The 21,368-nt window shown below is 36.9% G+C and overlaps 1 protein-coding gene and 1 pseudogene across 2 annotated transcripts; both read right to left on the bottom strand.

The window, feature by feature from the left end:
• Positions 1–562: 562 nt before the first annotated feature.
• On the bottom strand, positions 563–5,268 carry LOC122137906 (annotated as a pseudogene).
• A 4,519-nt stretch (positions 5,269–9,787) lies between these two features.
• Positions 9,788–19,740, bottom strand: LOC109056334. 2 transcript variants are annotated; one of them, XM_042726960.1, is made up of 4 exons: positions 19,676–19,737; positions 19,436–19,495; positions 12,435–13,965; positions 9,788–10,182 (listed from the first exon to the last, which is right to left on the bottom strand). In XM_042726960.1, the coding sequence occupies exons 2-4, from the start codon at positions 19,444–19,446 to the stop codon at positions 9,985–9,987; spliced, it is 1,740 nt and encodes a 579-aa protein (XP_042582894.1). In that variant the 5' UTR covers positions 19,447–19,495; positions 19,676–19,737; the 3' UTR covers positions 9,788–9,984. The 2 variants fall into 2 exon arrangements, with proteins under 2 accessions (XP_042582894.1, XP_042582895.1); XM_042726961.1 differs by lacking the exon at positions 9,788–10,182 and having other exon boundaries at positions 12,368–13,965; positions 19,676–19,740.
• Positions 19,741–21,368: the final 1,628 nt, after the last annotated feature.

The raw sequence follows: 21,368 nt of genomic DNA, 5'->3' as shown, positions 1-21,368 counted from the left end.
AGGAACTGATAGAGGGAATGGTGAGCTTGGAAATTGGTGTTTTTTTTTTTTTTTAATGTGAGCCAAAATCATCACATTTAAAAGAACCAAAGACTTAAACTACTTTAGTCTGTGTGCATTGAATTTATTTAATACACACGTTTCACAATTTGAGTTGAATTACTGAAATAAATTAACTTTTCCACGACATTCTAATTTATTGAGATGCACCTGTAGCTATTGAGAATTATTATGAAACAAGAGAGCCGTATTGCTGTAAAACCGCTGAAGGCAGGGTGGAAGGATGGATGTTAGGATGTTTTTGTGTGGGGGAAGGGGTTATTGAGGATGAGAGGGTATTGGTGGAGGGAGGAGGTAGAGTGAGGGAGGGAAAAAGGGAGGGAGAGAGTGAGATAGGGAGGTATAGAGAGGGGGGAGAATAAGAAGCTATTGAATAGTAGTATATTTTAATTTAATGCCAGGCCAGCATCTTACGATATTTTCATGGCAAACAATTAAAATACGAGTATAACAAATACAAAAAAAAAAGGATGTTTGTGAGTGGGGTGTGTTGCAAGATGACAGGGATGGAGGAAGGGGGAGAATGAATAGACGATTTGGAAATAGAATTGGAGGTTGAAGGAGACCGGCTGGCCTGCGTGAGGTAAGGTCCCAAGGGACACTGAATGGGCATCTGGAATTTAGAAGTAGCTATAGATAATTATTAGAAAACATGGAGCCGTATTGCTGATTGTTTGTTGTTTATTTACTTATTAAGCCATTCCAGCATATGTGGCTATATTTCATGGCGAGAACCAGTTAATACATAAATCAATCCATACACAAGTCTGTTAATCATACGAGTCAAGGGGGAACAATTTATAATGTTCAATTTAACCAGCCTGTGTGTCTTTGGGCTGTGAGCCCTATTGTTGTAATCAGTGGAAGGGAAGGGTATAGGAATGGATGTTGGGATGAAAGGATATTTGTGAGTGGAGATTTATGAGCAAACTGTGAGCATAGAGAAGAGAAGAATTTTGGGAAAGATCAGATTGAGCGAGTGCAGGTGGAATTACGTCTTGCCTGCCGCTAGGGGGAGCTGCTGTCTGATGCTGTGAAGGAGATTTTTTTTTGTGCCGTCACGTATGATGGAGAATGACTCCCTAGGAGTTGCCGGAAGTGCTGAGGGCTCAAAGTCTGTCATGAAAGAAGTTTTATTGATACTGAATATAGTTGGAATAATTGTTTGTTATCTGCATGACTGAATTGGATACCTTGGATTTAAGTGCTTGTTGAAGGCAATCCATGGTTCAGTTGTCCTCAGTTCTGGATTCTGAAAGACATGCAATGGGAGCGCTGAGGAAGCACCGGAGAAGTGGCTCACGAGGAAAGAGAGGATTTAATTTCTGCTTCCACCACGCAAACGATGATGGCGATCCCGGCCCGTGGAGCCCAGGAACAGCTCAGAGTCCTCCCAAGACGAGCCTAGGAGTGGACGCTCATGGCCCAGAATGTGCGCAACCAAAACGCAAATGCTCGGAAAACGACTGCAATTGGGACGATGAGAGGTGATCCTCAAATGATGCCATTGACATTGAATCTAACAGAACGCCGTCCAGGCGAGTCCATCTGTCGTTCGAGAGAAAGAGTGCACAAACAGTGCAGTATGAGGCGGCCCAATATATGAAGGATTCGGGAAGTGAGGTGATTGGTAGAGGCGTGGCCTCGCTCCCGAACCTCAGTTAACTCGTTAACTCCCTTAAAAGCTGTTTTGTGTATTGTGAATAAAACATGGCTATTAACCAATCAGCATCAAGGAACAAAACTTTGCGTTTCATGAATTTAAACAAACCCTCAGTGTTTCGTCTACAGTGGAAATAATTTTCATTTAAATTCTATAATGCATGAAACATTTTCATTTAATACAGTACATTTTATCATTTAAGCAAACTCATTTGAATGATTAATCATTGAAGCATTTGGCATAACTAGAGTCTGTCTGTGTCCTTTAATTAGTTTACAGTAATTTAATTGATAATTATACAGCTTCCACCCGAAAACAGGATCATACATTGGGTTCCTCTGTTACTTCATTAAGCATTCTCACAATCTGTAGTATTTCTGTAATTGTTCATGTCAGTTTGCATTTCGAGAGCGTAAACAGGTAAATCAAGGACTTTTTTATTTTTATTTTATTGCCATAAGCGTGTAACACAGTATCCCACAGCATTAAAAATAATACTCATTTGTGTAATAGTACAAAATATCTGCTTTCAAAATTTGATGGTGCAATTTCGTAGTATACATTTAGAATACAAGTATAATTTTATTTATTTTTTTAACCTTCAAATTACAAAAATGAAAATAGCTGAAATTTGTTTTGTGTAATTTAGGGATTGAAAAGCAACCTCTGGTTTATAGAAGGTCTGGATTCATTCATTTCCCAGTCAGAAAAAGTTTGTCAAACCAGCTTTAAGATAACTCAGAGCATCTTTATTCACTTCTTCAGCTTCAGCGTTTCTCCTCATTCCTCCAGCTCTCGGGCCCACTTTTCTTTCCCAGCCTCCCTCACTCTGGGGATGAAGAAATCGAGATGCTGAAGAGTGAAGGCAGAGTCTGGTTTTAAATGCGATCTGAGACAGATTCTTGATGGTCTGGTAAGCTTCGCACAGAAGAATTGACTTATGGTCCTCAATCACTTTGAGATCTTTCTCATGATGTTGCATTAGAATTAAAAATGTTTTGGTTTGTTCTTGGGATGTTTCATATTCCTTTTTTATGGAATCAAATTCCAACTGCATGCTGGAGTTTCTGATGACGTATTTCTTGTTTTCTTTGACGTGTTTGCTGTGGTGACACTTCCCTGTGCATACGGTGCAGAATCCATTTTTCATGACTTCACATTTGCTGGGATTTGAAGTCCACCAGCAGTCAAACTCATGACAGTTTTCCTCACAGACGGTGCAGGTCGTCGCCTTCCTGTGCTTCCATGACTTGCTCTCTATGGGCACCTTCATTTTGTCTACCTTTTTTAATTTAATAGTAAAGTTTATACTTTGCTCAACATTTTCCTTGTTTTGCATCATTGCCTCCTGAATCTGAAGTTTTTCAGCCTTTTTTAGCTCCTTTTCTTGAACTCGCAGCTGTAAGTTGCTGATGGATGCTTCTAATCGAATGCGCTCAATAAGGACATCTGAAGTCAGCTCTAAACTTCTTCTTTTCATTTCATTCAGAGATTGAAGGAAATACTTCATGGCATCTACACTGTCTTCCCAGGCATCTCTTTGAGCACGAACATGACGTTCCTTAGTGTGACGTTCTTCAGCCTGTCGATTGTTGAATAAGAAATAAACAGGTTCGCCATTTTTGTCTCGTCTGCAGGGGATTTTAGCTTTTTTAATGGCGCTGATGGCATTTTTGGGTGGCAGACCATCAGAGTGTGTGACTAAAAACACAATGTTGTCCACAATGTCTTTTCCGAACAAAGACAGAATTGAACTGATAATATAATGCTGTCTGTCTGAGAGACGATTCTTAGATGCTTGAGTCACAAAGCAGACGGCGTCGACTTCACGAACTCCGTCTTTGCTCTGAAACAGAGTGGCTAAATTCTCAGCGACTTCCAGATCTTTGTCCAGTCCTCTAGTGTCTCCGTAGCCTGGAGTATCAATGATGGTGAGAGACATGGGACTCTTTACAGGAAAGACCTCATACACAGTGATTTCAGAGGTTTGTGATTCTGATTGATCTCCTGCTGCTTCTTCTGTGATTTCATACCATATTTCATCCTCAAACTTCACATTCAGTAAGTAGTTGACCATAGTGTTGATGATGGTGGTCTTACCAACACCGGTCTCTCCCACTAGCAGAATGATTTTGTTTGGTTTGCTGGCATCTATTTTCCTATAAGTCCATTTTCTAACTTTTCCATATTCATCAAGAACTTTTCTCTGTGTGTGTAGACGGAATCGTTTTGGAGATCCTCTTTGAAGCAGAGATAGTCTGCGTGGTGGCAGCTTCGGCTTTCTGTAAGATGAAATTAGAGGCAAATATTTATCAACAGTGTTTGTGAACAAGAAATTAAGTCTAAATACCCAATAACAATTTTGTGATTATTTAAAATGTAAACATTTAATTCATAGTTCTTGAGCGAGAACATAATATTCTAATTACTAGAAGCAATGTTTTAAACCAAGAAGTCCCTCCAAATATACCCTTACCAAAAAGTAGTATACTTCAAGTTTATTTTATTAAGTATACTTAAGTAAAGTTCAAGTATATTTTTGACTTTTTGTAAGTATAAGTCAAGTATACTTAATTGTCATTATAAGTATATATCTTAGAAGTACATAAAGCCCATTTCTGAGAAGTACATAAAAAGTAAACTAAAAGTATACTTTCCTATTTTTTAGTTTAAAACAAGTATACTAATAGCACACTTGAATAAACTTCTTTTTTCGTAAGGGTAGTCAGTATGTAAAAGCTCAACATATACCTCCAGCCAGATCAGCCTTAATACAACAATCTCTTTTTTGCTTAAAAACACAATTACTCAAATAATCCGTAAGAACATTCTCTTACTGTCTATTGGGACCTTCATTCATGCTGCTGCTGCGCTGACAGCGGTTGCTGGGTAAATCCATTGTTGCTGGGGTTAAAATGTTAGTCTATCCTAAAATTAAAAATATGATTAAAATTTACTTTCTCTTTCATTGTTCCAAACCTGTATGACACAAAAGAAGGTATTTTAAAGAACTCTGGAAAATAACCAAATAACACTTTACCTCATTGACAATCATTGTATAGACATTTTTTTCCCCTAATTCTGAGGTTCTTTATCTACTTATAAAACTAGTTTCCCTTCTTAGTCTATGTTGTGTAGTAGTCCACATGTTGCCTAATTCTTTGATTAAAGATTCGGTTAGCAAAATTCAATCTGCGTTACAAGTGAATCCAGGAAGTAAATTAGTCACACGATAGAAACATTTATACTGTTGCTGATTTTGTCTATTGAGTTGAATATGTGTTCCTAAACTATGTTTTCAAACTTTTTTTTTTTTTTTTGTAAGAGAGCATGCATTTATAATAGCATATACTTACACCATCAGAGACCATATTGTTGTGGAGTTCTCACAGCAAAGCTCTTGAGTCATTTGTGAAATATCACGACAATAATAGAAACATCTTTCCTGCTCTGTTTTTCCAGTAATACCAGTTCAGTCTGTCACGTGATTAAAGAGAAAATGCAGGTTGTTTTTATTTATCTAATTCTGAAAAAAAAAAATGAAATAAAATAAAATAAAATCTCTTGAAACCACACAAATTTAGTAGCTGCTAAATTGCCTAATTCAACAATTGGGCTTTTCTTCATTATAACTCAATGAACATGCATGACCATACCTGAAGAGGAAAACTTTTAAATAATATTCCCTCTGCACTTCCCTCTGTGGACTTCCACACGCATGCGCACGCATCAACATGCCCATTTCTCAATTCCAAGAACGCAAAGTTAGGACTTACTATGGTAATTCTGCAAATGCAACAGCATCGTATACTTGATAACGTCAGTCAGCTCGCCTTTCCGGTTATCCTCACTGTATATATGAGACGAAATATAATAGGTTCAAACGCCACTGCCTCTTTTCATTTAATTTAAACATATTATTAGCTGCAATAAATGTAGTTCAGGGAATGGGACAATCCTGTGATCGGTAACATTTCAACTATTTTATTTATTTAATTATTATTATTATTTTTTTTCAACTACATATGATTAATTTTCTAAATAGGCTCAATATGAAGTTACGGTGCCGGTGTAGTGCCGAAATTTGCACCCTGCCAGATTATGCACCCCCTGGTATTGGTAGGTTTAGGAGTAGGTGTGGGGAGGGGTTGGGATTAGGCAATCAGGTAGTGACTTCAACGAGGGGATGCAGAATCTGGCAGGGGTGAAGAATTCGGCACAACACCGGTTTGGAGTTATACGGTGATTGCCTTTGTTTTACTGTCCATTAAGTCTGCCGCATTTTAATTATGGTGTACAAACAAATTAGATAGATCGCGATCTACCAAACAGCTCCATATAACAAAGCACTGTACAGACTAGATACCTTGGCAGCAATACGTAATCGTGAATAACCTTTAAAGAATTTTTTTTTTTTTTTTAATTAATTATTCTTTTTGTAAGGCAGATTATTCACCAGGCTGTCACTTCTAGTTGGATGCGTGTGGACTTGAATGCCATAGCTAGCACAATCAATCATAAAATCAGTAGCCTATTAACAGTTCGCAGTTAAATCCATATCCTTTTCTTGTCACCCGATAAAATCAATCCATAGCGATGAACGTCATCGTAGATGTTTAATCCACAAGCATTCAGAACATTATTCCCACTTGGCATTCACATCAATCCAGTTCTTTAAGGTTAGGCTATTTCATACAAATCAATATAACAGCAATTACTGTATGCTGTCTAGCATTCTTTTACATTATTGAGCATAGCAAATAAATTGGCATCCACTCATGTTTAACTTTTAATCTGCTTGTTACAATATATATATATATATATATATATATATATATATATATATATATATATATATATATATATATATATATATATATATATATATAATTTTCAATACTAAAACATCTAATTGTTAAATTTCCAGTGTCCTACCTATAATTAATTTGTCTGGAAAAGTAAAAAACTTTAAAGTAATTTTTTCTCAGTTTCACACTCTTGCGAGTTAAGGTCTTTTGCCTTCCTAGGGCAGAGTAGTACATGCAGTACACAATGGTAACGACAGAAACGTCAACGCAACAGAAACTCTTTCAAATGTCAAATATAACTGGACATTAATCATTAATAGATGTTTCACTTTACTCAAAAACACAAAGTAGCACTTAATTTCAATATTTACTCTCCATATCCAGCCATATGCAAAGCTTGCTTGGAACTAACAATCACTGCTAAAATAAAACAGCAAAATTGAGCTAATTCTCTTATATAAATAGGAAGCCTTATTTCCTTTTTTTTTTTCTTTTCCTCAGTTTAATCAGTTCCTCAATTAAAGCCTTAAAACTGCTAAGTTTTCCTAAAAAAAAAAAAAAAAATATATATATATACATATATATATATATATATACATATATATATATATATATATATATATATATATATATATATATATATATATATATTAGGAAAACATAATCTCTTTTTTTTTTATTAGTGAAAAGTTCTGAATATTTTCTATACAACACTGAACCACAATTTCTTTGATAAAATATACACTATATTTAATTATCACCTTAATTTTTAAAATGCAAATTACAAGACCCATGGTTCAGCTTACTGAAATGTATCCGCATTCATGGAATCTTTTAATCTGTGTTTTAACCACAAAACGATGTCAGTGAAGCAGCTTGAAAATGTGAAGTAAATGTGTCTCGTAAAAATACTATTGTAATTTATAGTAGATACTGTAGTGTTTTTGAACCATACTATAGTAAAGTACTTGAATTAATTTGTTGTGGTAATTCTATAGTTGCTGTGGTAATATATCAACTATAGTAATATAAACAATTTCCTTTACCCAATACTGTACTACGTTTTCTACAACTATATTATACTATAATATACTACAGTTTATTGTAGTAAAAACTAAATTATACTGCAGTAAAATTGCAGTTTATCAGTTCACTATAATTAATAATACAGTATATTGTAGCATTCATTAACAAAGTGTTGTAAATACTATAATATATACAGTACAATACACTTTACTATAGTATGCTTCAAAAACACTATACTACACTTTTTTCATGTGTGGTTAGATTTACCTCAGGGATATTATGCTCACACTTTGTTTGTTAGAAAAAAAAAAAACTGGAATGGCAGCTGTTAAAACAAGTTCAATTCAACTCAATTCAAGTTTATTTGTATAGCGCTTTTCACAATACAAATAGTTGCAAAGCAGCTTTACAGAAAATTAAGTTTCTACAATATATTTAGTAGTAGCTTATCAGTGGTGATTGTCAAAGTACATATGGCAGAAATGTACAGAAAATCAATTAAAGACATAATCAAACAGACGTATTATTATATATAACAGTAATTATTATATGTTGCAATCAAACTTATAGCAAAATGTGGTAGTTCTGTATGTTGTCTCTGGGTTAGCATCATCTGAGGTCCTCTGAGGGGTTGGCATCATCTCTTCTCAGGTGTTCTGAGAAGACTAGTTAGGTACGCAGGAGCTAAACCATTAAGGGCCTTATAAGTAAGTAATAATATTTTGTAACTGATACGGAACTTAATAGGTAGCCAGTGCAGAGACTGTAGTATTGGGGTAATATGATCATATTTTCTTGACCTGGTAAGGACTCTAGCCGCTGCATTTTGGACTACCTGTAGCTTGTTTATTGAGGATGCAGGACAACCACCAAGCAGTGCATTACAATAGTCCAGTCTAGAGTTCATGAAAGCATGAACTAGCTTTTCTGCATCAGAAACAGTTAACATGTTTCGTAGCTTGGCAATGTTTCTAAGATGGAACAATGCTGTTTTTGTAACATGGGAAATACGATTTTCAGTTGCTGTCTAATATAACACCCAGATTTTTGACAGAAGAGGAAGTAACAGTACATCCGTCTAGTTGCTAATTGTAATCCAGGAGATCCTGTGTACTGTTTTTTGGTCGAATAAGTAATATTTATGTCTTATCTTAAAAATAAACAGAGGACCTAGGACAGATCCTTATGACACTCCATACTTCACTGGAGATAATTGAGATGACTCCCCATTTAAATAAAATTGTAGAGATAGGAAAGGTAGGTATATATATCTAGATCATTAAGATCGATTACATGCGATATATTTAAATCTGGTGTATGATTAAAACGATGAGTGGGCCCGGGGTGACATTTTGCTTGACTCCAAAAGAGTTTATGATGTCAGTAAATGCAAGTCCTAATGCATCATTTGTATTATCAATGTGAATGTGCTTAATCAATGGTAACCAATAGGTCTGAGAGGAAATCTGTAAATTATTTAAAAAAATCTGTATACGGCCCTGGCGGTCTTTACACAGTAGCCAGAGCAAGAGATAAAATAGATTTCTTTTGCATATCTGACAGTGTAACATTATGCAGAAGTATTTCAAATAAGTTAAACCTGTATCCTGTTTTCTGAGTAACATTGAGAATATCACTATATATTGTTGCAACACCTCCCCCACGACCAGTCTGACGGGGCTCATGTTTATAACAGTAGTTTGGTGGAGTAGACTTATTTAGACCAAATATATTCATTTGGTTTTAGCCAGGTTTCAGTCAAGCAGAGTACATCAAAACTATTATCTGTGATCATTTTATTTACAATAACTGCTTTGGGTGTGAGTGATCTAATGTTTAGGAGCCCAAACATTAAAAATTGTTTTAGTTCATTTATTTTTCAATATTTTGGTTTAATCACAATCAGATTTTTTTTTTTTTCTATAAACCCAAAATAAAATTAAAATTTTAACCCAACAATCAAGGAAACAGACACAGTCTTTATAGATCGCACAGTGGAAGTACTTCTATCATTTAAGCGGGTAGAACAAAAGCCATCATAGCAGTTATTTGATAATTGGCTTACTAGTCAAATGGAGCGTAGAGTCCTGGAGATGTTGTCCGAGAGGAGTTCCGCTCCGACTCTGCTGGGGTGCAGGCCATCAGCGCGAAAAAGCCTAGGACGCTCCCAGAAAAGATTCCAATTATTAACAAAGAGCAGTTTCTGTTCTTTACACCATGACAATAACCATTCATTTAAAGCAAAAAGTCTACCGAACCTTTCGTGTCCTCGTCAATATGTGGGAAGCAGTCCTGACACGATGATCGTCGTCGCAGGTGATCTTGATCAGGCTCCTGAAGTCCCTCTTCAGCGTCTCTCCATCTGTTACAGCATGGTGTCGTTAACCCTGGCGTGAAGCACGACCGCTCCGGGGGTCTCGTCGCCCTTCAGGATCGTGGGTATCTGTGCAAAAACCATGGACGTTCCAGATGATGGAGCCACCGACAATCACAGCGTCGCATTCCGTCTCGCGGAGAGGAGCAAAGCAGTTCCGGGTGGAGATCTCGAAGACTGGAGGAGCCGGAGAGGGAGAGGTCATCGCTCGGGGCCCGGCTCGCGTCCTCCACTGCTTGTGCACCCAGGGTCTGTGCAGAGAAACACACGGAGTAATGTAACAATGGTAATGTATGTGAATAGAGTATTACTAATGTAAGCGAGATTAGCAGCAACCACGCTGGTGATGCTAGTGGGCTATAAGCTAACAGAGGACATGGGAAATCAAAATAAAACTAGTGATAACAAGGCCCTCTGATTGCTTGTGTTGTAGAATACAGCGGGATATATTCACATGTTATAGAAACAAAAATTATGGAGTATAAAATTGATTTTAAGAAAAAAATAACTGAACAAACTGAATGCAAGTGACTGCTTGCTAAATCATTACGAGATATTGTTACATTGTTTATATAGCAAAATATTAAATGCCATATTCAGGACCAAACGGCCTTTATTATTCAAAATACCAACATCTCTGCTTTCAAAGTAACCAGAGATCATTACTGAATTTTTTACACTGTTTTAACACTTTCATAACTTTTATAAATTATATAACTTTGGTATGTATTGGCTTGTTTGCTGTTTTTCATATAGTGACATAATTAGCGGTGTGAGACAGCAGCTTTACTCATAACTTTTTTATTTTTTTTGCAAAATCCATCCAGTCCATCAGATGGCATCATACAAACATTACAGCCAATGAAATGATGCTCCTTCAGTTAATATTTTTTTTTTTCTGTCTAGTTTTGTCCCTTTAATTATAGATCTCCTGATCAGGATCATTATGTGAGTGCTGGATTGGTATAAAATCAGTCCATAGTTCAGTATCACTAGAGAAAATATACACTAATTTAGCAATTAATTACATACATGAATAAATAAATGAATAAATAAATGTTCCCTGAATATATATATATATATATATATATATATATATATATATATATATATATATATATATATATATATATATATATATATATATATATATAATATTTAGCTTTGCAGAAAGCACATGAACTCACTGGACACTCATGGTGATCACTGGACTAAATGTACTCCTGACAGAATAACTTTTCCTTCACTCTGCAGTCCGTTTACTGAAAATAAATAAATAAATAAATAAATAAATAATTTTGAGTTATGTTTTGTAAATCTAAAGTTCTGTTGTTTATTTAACATTTAAACTATTATTAAATTTAATCATTACAAAAAGCATATATTTGAGGAATATTATTCCAAATATATGCTACCAGTTGTTACATCTGCTTTTCATGGCCATTTTTTGTGATTGTCTTGTATGTTTTTTGTAATGCATAGCAAATAAAAGATTCATTTTTGCAACATGAGGGTGAATAGTGGTTGTGTCGTCTTCATGCCGGAGGTGCTTAGTTTATTAGGACTTCACTTCTGTGGAAATTATGTGCTGAGTTTAGTTTCTGTCTCACTACAGGAATGTCACCGGATGATTTTCTGGGCTGCTGAAGGTAAAAAAAATTGTGTAACCACAACCACAGTTGTGTGTTTTTTTTTTTTTTTTAGATGGAAGCTGAAAAATGCAACTGGACGAGTGTCTCTGTGAGTTACAATAAACACTCTCTGTGCTTATAAGGAAACAAACTCATCTTTTTATCTTAAAGTTGCACAGTAAAAAAAAAAAACCCTTCACCTTAAGAAATACTGTTTTACAATTATGATTATGATCATATGAGATGAATTCAGTTATGTTTAGAAAGTGGTTTTATTCTTGAATAAAACATTTTACAATGAACTTTTTACAAATAATGTGAAACAAATATTCACAGATAAAAATGATTCTGTGGCAAAATACTGCAGAAAAACAAATGCAATTTTCTAATGAAAATGTTCAGCCAATAATAATTATATATATATATATATATATATATATATATATATATATATATATATATATATATACACACATACTGTTATATATGAAAAAAAAATATATATATATATATTGGTAGATAGACGCTTGTAGAAGTTAAAACGTAAATATAATTCATTGCCAAGTAAGCTTTGGCTAAGTAAAAATTACACAAACTTTTATTGCCCAAGCTAAAGTTATTATTTATTTATTTGTTTAATTGACTTAAGTAAGGTAAGTAGATTTTACTCAATTCTAAATGTGAAATTATATATAATTATGAAATATTTACTTAATTTCTTTATGAATGTTAAGTTCAACAGTAAGTAGATTGTGCAGATTTTTATTTTACTTTTTATAAAACATAACAAGTGTAATCCCATTTGCTCATTTCCTACTAATGAACATTTTTGCCAAACCAGCTTTAAGATAACTCAGAGCATCTTTATTCACTTCTTCAGCTTCAGCGTTTCTCCTCATCTCCTCCAGCTCTCGGGCCCACTTTTCTTTCCCAGCCTCCCTCACTCTGGGGATGAAGAAGTCCAGATGCTGAAGAGTGAAGGCAGAATCTGGTTTTAATGCGATCTGAGACAGATTCTTGATGGTCCTGTAAGCATTGAACAGAAGAATTGACTTATGGGTTTCAATCTCTTGCAGGTCTTTTTCAACATCATACATTACAGCTGAAAACCTGTTGGTTTGTTCTTGGGCTTTTTTATTTTTCTTTCTCATAGAATCATATTCTATCGTTGTGCTTGAGGTTCTGATGACATATTTTTTGTTTTCTTTGACGTGTTTGCTGTGGTGACACTTCCCTGAGCACACGGTACAGCATCCATCTTTCATGACTTCACATTTGCTTGGATCTGAACCCCACCAGCAGTCAAACTCTGACTCATGACTCATTTCCTCACAGATAGTGCAGGTTGTCGCCTTCCTGTGCTTCCATGACTTGATTTCTATGGGCACCCTCTCTTTGGCAGCCTTTTTGATTTTAATGGCAAAGTTTTTACAATCTTCAATCTTTTCCTTGTTTTGCATCATTGCCTCCTGAATCTGAAGTTTTTCAGCCTTTTTTAGCTCCTTTTCTTGAACTCGCAGCTGTAAGTTGCTGATGGATGCTTCTAATCGAATGCGCTCAATAAGGACATCTGAAGTCAGCTCTAAACTTCTTCTTTTCATTTCATTCAGAGATTGAAGGAAATACTTCATGCCATCTACACTGTCTTCCCAGGCATCTCTTTGAGCACGAACATGATGTTCCTTAGTGTGACGTTCTTCAGCCTGTCGATTGTTGAATGAGAAATAAACAGATTGGCCGCTTTTGTCTAGTCTGCAGGGAATTTTAGCTTTTTTAATGGCACCGAGGACATTTTTGGGTGGCAGACCATCAGAGTGTGTGACTAAAAACACAATGTTGTCCACAATGTCTTTCCCAAATAAAGACAGAATTGAACTGATAATGTAATGCTGTCTGTCTGAGAGACGATTCTTAGATGCTTGTGTCACAAAGCAGACTGCGTCGACTTCATGAACTCCATCTTTGCTCTGAAACAGAGTGGCTAAATTCTCAGCGACTTCCAGATCTTTGTCCAGTCCTCTAGTGTCTCCGTAGCCTGGAGTATCAATGATGGTGAGCGATATGGGACTCTCTACAGGAAAGACCTCATACACTGTGATTTCAGAGGTTTGTGATTCTGATTGATCTCCTGCTGCTGCTTCTGTGATTTCATACCACTTTTCTTCCTCAAACTTCACATTCAGTAAGTAGTTGACCATAGTGTTGATGATGGTGGTCTTGCCAACACCGGTCTCTCCCACTAGCAGAATGATTTTGTTTGGTTTACTGTTGTCTTTTATCCCGCAACTCCATTTTCGGACTTTTCCATTTTCATCAAGCACTTTTTTCTCTGTAAGTAGATAATATCGTTTTGGAGGACCTTGATGAATCAGAGTTGATCTGCATGGTGAATGACTTGGCTGTCTATAAAATACAGAGGCAAATGTTTCTCAGAATAATTGTCCAGCATGACTAGAAATGCTCATCAGTAAACAGAAATTTTGTGTGAGATTATCAATTTTAAAGCAGCTTGACAGAGTTTCACTATGCATTAAAGGCACAATATGTAAGATGTTTGTGATAAAATATCCAAAAACTACTTGCACAGTGTGATATATTCCATGCAGTTGTGTAATTACATTATCCCAAAAGTTCCCAAGGATTTGTAAATGCAGAGAAATTACAGTTTTTAAATAATGACTCGTCCCTGGTCATTGTCGCCTATCACCTAAAATATCTGCATATCCTCAGTTTCCTTTCAGTTGGTCACGTTCAACGTTATGTCAGAACTCCGCCCCGCTGTATGTAACAGGGTTGGCAAACTCTGGTCGTGGAGAGCCGCAGCCCTGCAGAGTTCAGTTCCAGCCCTAATTAAAACTCACCTGCCTATAGGTTATGAGTAAAGCTCATAAGGGTTAAAGTAAAACTTTGAAGGGCTGCGGCTCTCCAGGACCTATGTTCGCCACCCCTGGTATATAAGGAGCAGCGCATTCAAGCTTTCGCTTTGGAGCCGAGCACATCTCTCTGCTGGTGTCACCGGAGTGTTTTGCAACGAGTCTTCAGTGGTGTTGGTGTGACAGAGCGATTCAGCGGTTCATTGAAGAGCTTCCTGCTGCTTCTTTCCAGCTCCTGCATTCCCCTGAGTGCTTCAGCACCTCTGAAAGACCTAATTTCCTCTATAAAAAGAGTATACAGGTTGTGTTTGCTTCTTTTTAAAAACGTCATACCGCCCGTGCGTTTATGGGTGTGGTCGATATATGGCTCCTCGTGACGGCCACGATCACTGTGTCACATGTCTGGACTTTCAGCATGCTGAGGCTGTGTTCTCATTGCGGGGACATGACCATCTTGAAGGACGCATACTTTCATGTCTTCATTCTTCCTCGTCCATCTGGGTCTTCAGGTCAACTGGGAAAAGAACAAACTCTCCCCTGTGCAGAGGATCTCTTTTCACTGTATGCAAATAGACTCAGTCATCATGTTTGCACAGCTTAAGAGCAAGCACGTACCGTCACTGCTAAATTGCCTGAGTCAATTCAAGGGCAAGAGAGCAGTTCCACTGAAACTATTTCAGAGGCTCCTGGGGCATATGGCATCTGCAGTGGCTGTCATACAGCTCAGGTTGCTTCATATGAGACCGCTTCAGCACTAGCTTCACAGCTGATTCCGAGTGACCATCACTCCGGCCTGCCCCCGAACCTTCACCCCGTGGTTGGACCTCTCATTTCTATGGGCTGGTGTTCCCCTAGAATTAGTGTCCAGGCATGTTGTTGTGTCAACAGATGCCTCTATCTTGGGCTGTGGTGCCATGTGCAATGGACATGCTGCATCAGGCTCCTGGACGGGACCCCGACTTCAATCACATGTCAATTGCCTCGAGTTGCTAGCAGTATTGCTTGCTCTGCACTGCTTCAAGGCCCTGCTGAAGGTAAAGCACGCTCTGGTCCATATGGACAACACTGCAACCATAGCATTCATCAACCGTCAGGGTGGTCTACGCTCCTGTTGCATGTCGCAACTCACTCATCATATCCTCTTGTGGAGTCAGAAGCATCTGAGATCATTTACTACGGTTCACATCCCGGGCAGGCTCAATTGTGCAGCCAACGAGCTCTCACGACAGCAGTCTCATCCCGGAAAATGGAGACTCCATCCCCAGTCAGTTCAGCTGATTTGGGAATGCTTTGGAGAAGCTCAGGTAGACCTGTTTGCCTCTCCAGACAATTCCCACTGCCAGTTGTTTTACTCCCTGACAGAGGGCACCCTTGGCACATATGCTGTGGCACACAGCTGGACACAGGGCTTGTGCAAGTATGTGTTTCCCCCAGTGAGCCTTCTTGCACAGACGTTGTGCAAAATCAGGGAGGACGAGGAGCATGTCCTCATGGTTGCGACTTATTGGCCCAGACAGACCTGGTTCTCCAAAGCTTGTACTCCACACAACAGCTCCTCCCTGGCCAATCTCTCTGAGGAACCTTCTTTCTCAGAGACAGGGCACCCCCTGGCACCCATGTCCCGATCTTTGGAACCTACATGTGTGGGTTCTGGAAGGGTCACGGAAGGTTTAGGTACCTTGCCACCTAAGGTGGTAGCATCATCACTTCAGCTAGGGCATCGTCTACCAGACGCTCTGAAGTGGAACCTCTTCGTCAGCTGGTGTTATTCATGTCGAGAAGAAATGACCGATCAGGTCAGTGCTTTCCTTTCTTCAGGAAGCGGTGGAATGAAAGTTGTCTCCTTCCACCATGAAGGTCTATGTGGCTGCCATTGTAGCTCACCACGATCCTGTTGACGGTAAGTCCCTTGGGAAACATGACCTGATCATCAAGTTCCTGAGAGGGACCATGAGGCTCAATCCACCTGGCCCTCAACAAGTTCCCTCTTGGGATCTTGCAGTTGTTTTATCAGCACTGCAGAGAGCTCCTTTCAACCCTTGCTTTCAGTGGAGCTAAAATTCTTATCATTGAAAACTGCGCTCATGATGACTTTGTTTTCTGTTAAGAGGGTCGGGGACTTGCAGGCATATTCAGTTGAAGAAGCATGCCTGGAATTTTGGCCGAGCAACCTGGATAATTGCCCAAAGTTCCCACCAGAACATGTAGAGATAAGGTGGTGAACTTGCAAGCACTGCCCCCGGAGGAGGCAGACCCAGCCCTGGCACTGCTCTGTCTACTATGTGCACGCCGCACTTACATAGACAGAACTCAGTGCTTCAGGTCCTCAGACCAGCACTTTGTCTGTTACGGAGACCAGCAAAAGGGAAAGACTGTCTCCAAGCAGAGGCTATTCCACTGAAGAGTGGATGCTATTGGCTTGGCTTATCATGCTCAAGGGGTGATAGCTCACTCAACTAGGAGTGTGGCTTCCTCCTGGGCACTGGCGCATGGTGCCTCTCTAACAGACGTCTGTAGAGCTACGGGCTGGGTGACACCTAACACATTTGCAAGATTCTATAATCCCTGTGTAGAGCCTGTGTCCTCCCGTACACTTGCCCCTTCAGGCCAGTAAAAAGGACCTGCTCGGTGTCAATTCACTTGCTGCACCATTCCACTCCACGGACTGGATGTGTGCACTATTTTCCTCAGGTAAGTTCCACAGTTCAGAATCCTGGGGTCATTCAGCACTGTTGTGTCGAGCACTTGCATGCATGCCCTGTCAGTCAGCCCCTGTGTTAGACTAGGTGTCTAGTTTTTACAGTGTTGCGCATTATAACCAATCAAACACGAGTCTATTGAGTTTATGAATGCAATGACCAATCAGAGGTGTTCAGATGAGGTTTTTTGTTCACTGCACACGCTCACTGACTGAATTCAGCTCTGATGTGAATTCTGTCATCATAAACAACAAAGTACTAATGTACATATGATGTAAGAGATTCATTAATCAAACCGTGTATAGACAGCTTTACCGATTATAAGGGTAGTTTTTGGAGAGTGCTTAAATTCACGCTAGACTGAAGTCTGTCATAATGATATTTCACAATGTACATGTTTTTTTTGTTCGCTTACGCTGTATCATTTATTCGCTGTTTGAATAACTGTGGAAGGTACACACAATCAAAGAATTAAAGCATTACCTCATCCGTGAACATCCTCCTTCATAGCATCATCAAGCTTCGCCTTTGTTATTGTTTGAAAATGCAACCTCTAGTGGCGAAAGCTTACATATTGTGCCTTTAATTGTCCACATTTTAAAATTCAGACCATTGGCAATAGTATAGTTTACATTTGACAACTGTTTAAACAATCATGCAGATTTGCAAATACAGGCAACATAGTTATCAGAATTTTAGAATAAATAATAATTTTTATCTTTCCTGTCAGCTGTGTTTGACAACACAGTCAACATAGTAAAGGGTTAAAAATTGCATGGATGAATTAAAAAAAAAAAATAACTCTTTAAAGTTATAATTTGAAAGAAAATTGTGGAAATGAACAATTCCATATTGGCTCAATAAATGACTTCCAAATAATTATCCCTGTACGTCTTTAGTTAAAAAAAAAAAAAAAAAAAAAAAAAATATATATATATATATATATATATATAATCAACAGACATTTTTAATTCTGCTAGGGTTAGTATCTGTATCTGTATAAAGTAATTTAAAATGCGGATGCACGGTAGAACAAGCAGATCCAAATCAGTGGATGCCAAAGAACAAAAAAAAAAACGTCTTTCCGAAGAGAGTCACTTTAAGCATCTGCTAAATGACTACATGTAAATGTAAATAAGACAGATATTCATCATAAAGTTCCATGAGTTATGGTGAGTACTAAGCACTGAAACATCCTTCTCCAAAGGTTTTGCTTTAGGGCCCGCAATAATTTAAGGCATTTTGCAGTATCGTGTTCGTTGGTTTCATGTTTTCCCTGGTTACCCCATATTTATCTTAGCCTAGTTTTTTCTTTCCCATTTCATATTAAACATTGTCAGTCACCCTATGATATATAATTTGCATGAAATTACCTCTCTTTGGCTCATTGCCTTTTAATAAAATGTGTAATATTGTAAGCAAGTCAAGTTTGTGGGAATGAAAAGCTGCACAGATATGTTTACATCACATAGGCTACTTAAGGGTTAGTTCACCCAAAAATGAAAATTCTGTCTTTAATTATTATTATTAATTCTGTCATTATAATTATATAATGATCCTCCATAGACAGCAATGTGATTAAGTACATGAGTAATTAATGACAGAATTTTCATTTTTGGGTGAACTATCCCTTTAATGAAGTAAAACCACTTTATGCTAGTAAAGCATATACTATTAGTGTACTAAGTTAACTCTATTGAACTTCTGTTCTTTGCTAGATGTGGTGCATGGGTTATTAGGTAAGTTTTCTTAACCACACTAAGACATCCTGTTAGAAGGCGTCTTCCATTGTGTTCATTGTTTGTACTCATGTATAGTTTTTTTTTTGTTTTTTTTTTTTTTTTTTTTTTAATGAGTATATCATGAAATATCCAGTGTTGGAGTTGATTTGTTAATGTTAACTCTGTTGTCTGTATTTCCATTTTTTAATACATGTTTTTGTTTATCTTTAGGACAGATAAATAAACAATTGATAGATCGGTACACTTACACATATATGATTTCTGATTGAGCCCATGTTAACAGACCATGATGCCACAATTGATAAAATTCACTTTACAGGCCAAATAGAAATCAGTCATACAAATAATGTCTATGCACATATATATGTAGGCCTATGTATGTATTTATTTACTTATTTGTTTGTTTGTTTGACTAGTCTGTCCATCAGATGGCACCAAAAACAAGTTACACACCATTTTTGAAACTACATTTTTATTTTATTTTATTTTATTTTATTTTATTTTATTTTATTTTATTTTATTTTTGCCTCGTATAGAAAGCATGTTGATTTCAGCTTACCTGGAATTCATGGTGATCACTGGACTAAATTATTTCACCTCACAGAAGAAATTCACCTGTCTGTTTACAGCAAAACAATTCATTACTTTATTGAGTGATATGATATTTTGTAATTGCAAAATTCTGTATTCTGTATTAATTTATTGAAGTGTTACAGCAGAAGTGTGGAATAGTAATAGCTGTCAAAACATTTTTGAGAGACACAATTTAGCTATTAAACAAATATAAATGTGTTCTTACACAGCAGCCTCTGCATTGAGTGTCTGGATGAAATGTCAGCTTGAAATACTGGTTTATTTAACAAGCCTTACAGTCTGAAGTCCCTCCCAAGCAAATTGGCAAGTTTGCTCTCAATAAAATAAGATCAAGACGTTTTTGTGTGCATGCCTTTTATTTTTATTTAATGTTTTGTAATGCTTGCAACTGACAGATTTTTTTGTTGCATTGACCAAACCTCATATTTTAATTTTTAATATATATATAAATATATATATATTTTTTTGAGTAACGTAAGTGTATATTAGTAGTAATATTCCTGTTATACAGTATTTTAGAGTAAACAATGGGGATGCAACAATACAGTTAGCCCACGATTCAATAAATAACTTTTTTTTTTAAACCACTTTACGGTTTAGTTAAAAAAACTCCAGTACACTTTAATTAAAAATTGTGTACACTTCTGTATACTGTATAAAAACATAGATTGTCATACTTCTACTTCAAATTTATTTTGAGAGAAGTATTATTTTTATAGATTGGCTATTATTTAGTGCTATAAACAAATTTAATGTCTGTTTCATTCATTCTGGACACCTGAGGGCGCCCTTGCGCAGAAAATCCACATATGCATTACAGAAGAAATAGAACTCACTATGCTCCAGGAAATCTCTATTATGGATAAAAGCATCCAGCTATCATGTAACTGAATGAAAAAAGACAGAAACACTTTGAATGATGACATCCAAAGAGAACATTAAATGCACAATATGTAAGATTTAATAAAAAGAAAAAAAAAAAAAAAACCACATACAGATAAATAAATAACTCACTCATTTACTTAATTAATCCAAAAAAAAAAAAGTTCCCAATTATTTGTAAATCCAGAGAAATTCCCATTTTAAATAATGGCTGGTCCTGGTTCATTGTTGCCTATCAATGATATAATATCCAGGCTACCAGTTTCCATTTTTGGAAACTATGGCAACACGCGTGGACAAAAAGGCTGATATACAGTTAAATTAAATCCACAACAATCTTAAGCCCTCAGATACTTCATCGCTGAACCCTGGCGTTTTGATGTACATTGTGCGCTCGCTGACTGAATTTTCTCATCATACACAACAAAGTGCACACAAGCACACAAACAGCCAGAAAGAAATAAAATGCACAGAAATTATTTAAATGCAAAACCGCAAAAAAAAATAAATAAATAAATAAATAAAATAAAAATTGCTCTGATTGGTTGAACTCACCAGGTTTCTTTTCCTAGTTTAGAGTAACAAATCGTACCAGCGTACTTTGAGGTCAAAATGCTTACAGGTTGGCAGGTCTGCTTTAGTGACAAAAACTCAAGTGTGTTTCCCAGAAAATAATAGTATGAAGGTTTGGAGCAGCATGAGAGTGTATAATGACCGTCTTATCTTCACCTCTGATCATCTTTATGATAATCACACATTCATCTGTGATGGTCATGCCGGATATTTTTTAGTTTAGGACTTCTGTGGCCGCTGGCTGAGTAAATTTGCGCTGCAGTCAGTTTCTGTTTCACTACATGAATGATGGTTTTACAAAGCTGTCAAGATGTCTTTCTAACTGGAAGCTGAAAAATGTGACTGGACGAGTGACGTCAAGCTCTCTCGGAGAGTTACAGTAAACACTCTCTGTGCTCACACGGAAACAAACTCATCTTTGATATCTGGTCTTTGTAATAAGT

This window comes from Cyprinus carpio, chromosome B7 (genome assembly GCF_018340385.1).
Source record: "Cyprinus carpio isolate SPL01 chromosome B7, ASM1834038v1, whole genome shotgun sequence".
NCBI lineage: Eukaryota > Metazoa > Chordata > Actinopteri > Cypriniformes > Cyprinidae > Cyprinus > Cyprinus carpio.
This window is presented reverse-complemented; position numbering and strand designations above follow the sequence as displayed.

Coding starts and splice junctions, on each gene's coding strand:
- LOC109056334 (XM_042726960.1), bottom strand. Junction 10,183..12,434: donor GAAACGCTGAAGCTGAAGAA/GTGAATAAAGAT, acceptor TTCTCTGCACAG/ACCCTGGGTGCACAAGCAGT.